At 35.0% G+C, this 1893-nt stretch overlaps 1 protein-coding gene across 1 annotated transcript; it reads left to right on the plus strand.

Annotated features, from left to right (window-relative positions):
• Positions 1–548: 548 nt before the first annotated feature.
• Positions 549–1819, plus strand: LOC109587584 (uncharacterized; the record flags this gene model as incomplete). Its single annotated transcript, XM_020003814.1, has 6 exons — positions 549–552; positions 777–1073; positions 1124–1245; positions 1312–1467; positions 1520–1700; positions 1748–1819. Coding segments are annotated over exons 1-6 (832 nt in total), but the record flags the coding sequence as incomplete, so codon positions are not given.
• Between the last annotated feature and the right edge of the window lie 74 nt (positions 1820–1893).

Genomic DNA, 1893 nt, shown 5'->3' on the forward strand with positions numbered 1-1893 from the left:
GTACACACAACATGTACCATACAGCAGTAAATTTGGAGGGACTAAGTTTTTGTGAATTGCTAAATTTTGGTTTTAATTTGGCAAATTTGTGGCATGTGCATGTGCCATTGAGCATGCACATAATGGATACATGATACATAAACATTAATACATAATTAATGCATAAATACATAATTTTAATTTGACAAATGGCTGTTAAGATGTCATGATGCCAATTTTGCCAAGCATACAAAATTTCCTGCTGGCTGCTGTTCAGTATTAGATTAGAAAATATATTTTATTATTTAGACGACAATCAAAATCTCATTGCTGAGAAAGACAAAGTTATAGCAAAACTGACATCACAAGTAGAGGAACAATCACAGAATGAGGAACAGATCATTAGGGGTTAGTGTATCATTGTCAATCAATAATAATTATTAATATACTATTAATTTAAAGGACTTAAAGAAAAGGATTTGTACATAGCCAAACTATGGAAGGAAAGACAAGAGAAAAGCAAAGAGACTTATTCCATTGGACTACAATTTAACTACCTGATCCCTTCAATGGGTAAGAGTATTATTGACTGACTGAGTGACTGTATTTTATACAATTGATAGATAATTTGGATTGTCTGAGTGATGTCCAGGTAGCAGAGAGGAAGCTGTTCTTAATTCAAGGAGACAGACCTCAACTGATGAATTGGGAGAAATATGGTCTAAGGATTGGAGTACAAGAAGATACCTTATCACCCACTGATACTGTAGAAGCAGCAGTGGTTGCTCTTGTAGGAGGACAGTTCCAGTTTCCTCCTAATACTGTCCTAGTGAGTGCTGTGTATGCAGTATCACTCTCAAAGCCTCTCCTCAAACGACTCAAGTTAGAGATACAGCACTGCATTGATTTAACAGGACGACCAGATCTTGCACAATATTTAAAATTTGCTATAGCTCCCGTGAGCACACCCAGTCTTTCTTACCATTTCTCCATAGTTGAGGGAGGAGAGTTTAGCTCTAATAGTGGGTATGGATCCATTGATCGTAAAGAGTACTGTTTGGTGTGTATTTTAGGTATATGTATTTCATATACAGGTTAGTGAATAAAAATAATATGTAATATTTTATAGCAGCTGCACACGTAGGTGTTTATAATACAATTATAGCAGATCACACAAAATATATCATAATAAGGCATTATGAAGGTAAACGTGTAGAGGATCTAGTGACTTTTACTGCAGCTAAATATCTGAATGCTTTCCTTGAGGTAGATCTATAAGCATATCAGTATGAGTGCTAGTGCATTAATATTATTGGTTGTTTTGCTTTATAGTACATTGAAAAGCAACATTCTCATGCAGAAATGGGACAAAGTGTCCTCTTTAGTTTTCTGCCTTCAAGTGATTACATTGAGTTGAAACTTGATCATACTCCACAGAAGTATCCATTTAATGGTTGGACTATACAATCACATTTTGGACCATGTAGAGTAAGGCCACTCCAATATTGGTCAAATTATTATTTAATTTTTATTGGAATAGTTGTATCGCTTTGATATTGACAAATTTGGTAATAGTAATTATCCTATTCCTTCCTCTTGTCTGGTATCAGTATATGGTTCACCTGATGCTGTTCCTACACTACATTACTCAGTACCACTGGTGGGTGTGGTTGAACCTGTTACATTGTATATTCATAGAACATTGAGAACTGTATCAGCAAGTAATGCATATGGTTTTTAAATTGTTTATTTATTTAATATTAATCAGATCCTACTACCTTCTCCTCCTCCTCTAATGTAGTACATGACTCAACGTCAGTATCATCCACTGGAGGAGCTAGTAAGTGATAATACTGTGTGTATATACTGACCTTTGACCTCTATTAGGACCATCAACTACTGTTGATGTTGAGA

Source organism: Amphimedon queenslandica, unplaced genomic scaffold, assembly GCF_000090795.2.
Source record: "Amphimedon queenslandica unplaced genomic scaffold, v1.1 AMPQUscaffold_12518, whole genome shotgun sequence".
Classification (NCBI taxonomy): domain Eukaryota; kingdom Metazoa; phylum Porifera; class Demospongiae; order Haplosclerida; family Niphatidae; genus Amphimedon; species Amphimedon queenslandica.